The following is a 1,188-nucleotide window of genomic DNA, read 5'->3' as shown; positions in this document are numbered from 1 at the left end:
GGCAGAACGTGCGGACGCTGGCGCTCATCATGTGCACCTTCACGTACCTGCTGGTGGGCGCCGCCGTCTTCGACGCGCTCGAGTCCGAGGAGGAGACGGCGGAGCGGCGGCGGCTGGAGGCGAAGCGCCTGGAGCTCAAGAGCAAGTACAACCTCAGCGCCGAGAGCTACCGCGAGCTCGAGTGGGTCGTGCTCAAGCTCAAGCCGCACAAGGCCGGCGTGCAGTGGAAATTCGCCGGCTCCTTCTACTTCGCCATCACCGTCATCACCACCATAGGTACCGGCCGCCCGCCGCGACACCGCGCAGCCCCGCCGCCGCCGCTGCCCCCGGAGCTCCCAGCCCGACCGTCCCCAAAGTTCCCAGCCCCGCGGCACCGGCTCCGGTGTCCCCCGGAGTCCCCTTCCCGGCCGTCCCCAAAGCTCCCAGCCCGCGGCACCGTCTCCGGTGTCCCCCGGAGTCCCCTTCCCAGACGTCCCCAAAGCTCCCACACGGCGATACTGGCTCCGGTGTCCCCCGAGGCACCAGCCCCGACCGTCCCCAGAGCTCCCAGCCCCGCGGCACCGGCTCCGGTGTCCCCCGGAGTCCCCTTCCCGGCCGACCCCAAAGCTCCCACAGGGCGATACCGGCTCCGGTGTCCCCCGAAGCCTCCGCCCCCACTGTCCCCAGAGCTCCCACACGGCGATACCGGCTGCGGTACCGCCCGGAGCCCTCGCCCCAACAGTCCCCAAAGCTCCCAGCCCCGCAGCACCAGCTCCGGTGTCCCCCGAAGCACCAGCCCCGGCCGTCCCCAAAGCTCCCAGCCCCGCGGCACCGTCTCCGGTGTCCTGGGGAGCCCCCGCTGCGACCGTCCCCAAAGATCCCAGCCCCGCAGCATCGGGGCGACCCGCCCGCCGGGCTCCGCTGCCCCCGGGAAACCCTCGGCTCGACCCTCCGGAAAGCCCCCAGCTCTGCAGTGTCGGGGCTACTTGCCGGCTTGGCTCCGATGCCCCCCGGAGCTCCCGCACCGACCCTCCCCAAAGCTCCCATCCCCGCGGCATCGGGGCTACCCGCCCGGCCGGCTCCCCCCGACACCGGGAACCCCTGTCGGGACTCTCCCCTCTGCGCCCATCCCCGAGGCATCGGGGCTACCCGCCCGGCCGGCTCCCCCGTCGTCGGGAACACTCACCATGGTCTCTGGTCTCTCCGCCA

General features: G+C 72.7%; 1 protein-coding gene across 1 annotated transcript in view; it reads left to right on the top strand.

Moving 5' to 3' along the window:
- Positions 1–1,188, top strand: part of KCNK3 (potassium two pore domain channel subfamily K member 3) — a 13,026-nt gene that overhangs the window by 349 nt on the left and 11,489 nt on the right. The window contains exon 2 of the mRNA XM_026055360.1: positions 6–276. Coding sequence (XP_025911145.1) covers positions 6–276 — 271 coding nt within the window. The remainder of the gene's footprint in view (positions 1–5; positions 277–1,188) is intronic.

This window comes from Apteryx rowi, unplaced genomic scaffold (genome assembly GCF_003343035.1).
Source record: "Apteryx rowi isolate R43461 unplaced genomic scaffold, aptRow1 scaffold_991, whole genome shotgun sequence".
NCBI classification, from domain to species: Eukaryota; Metazoa; Chordata; class Aves; order Apterygiformes; family Apterygidae; genus Apteryx; species Apteryx rowi.
This window is presented reverse-complemented; position numbering and strand designations above follow the sequence as displayed.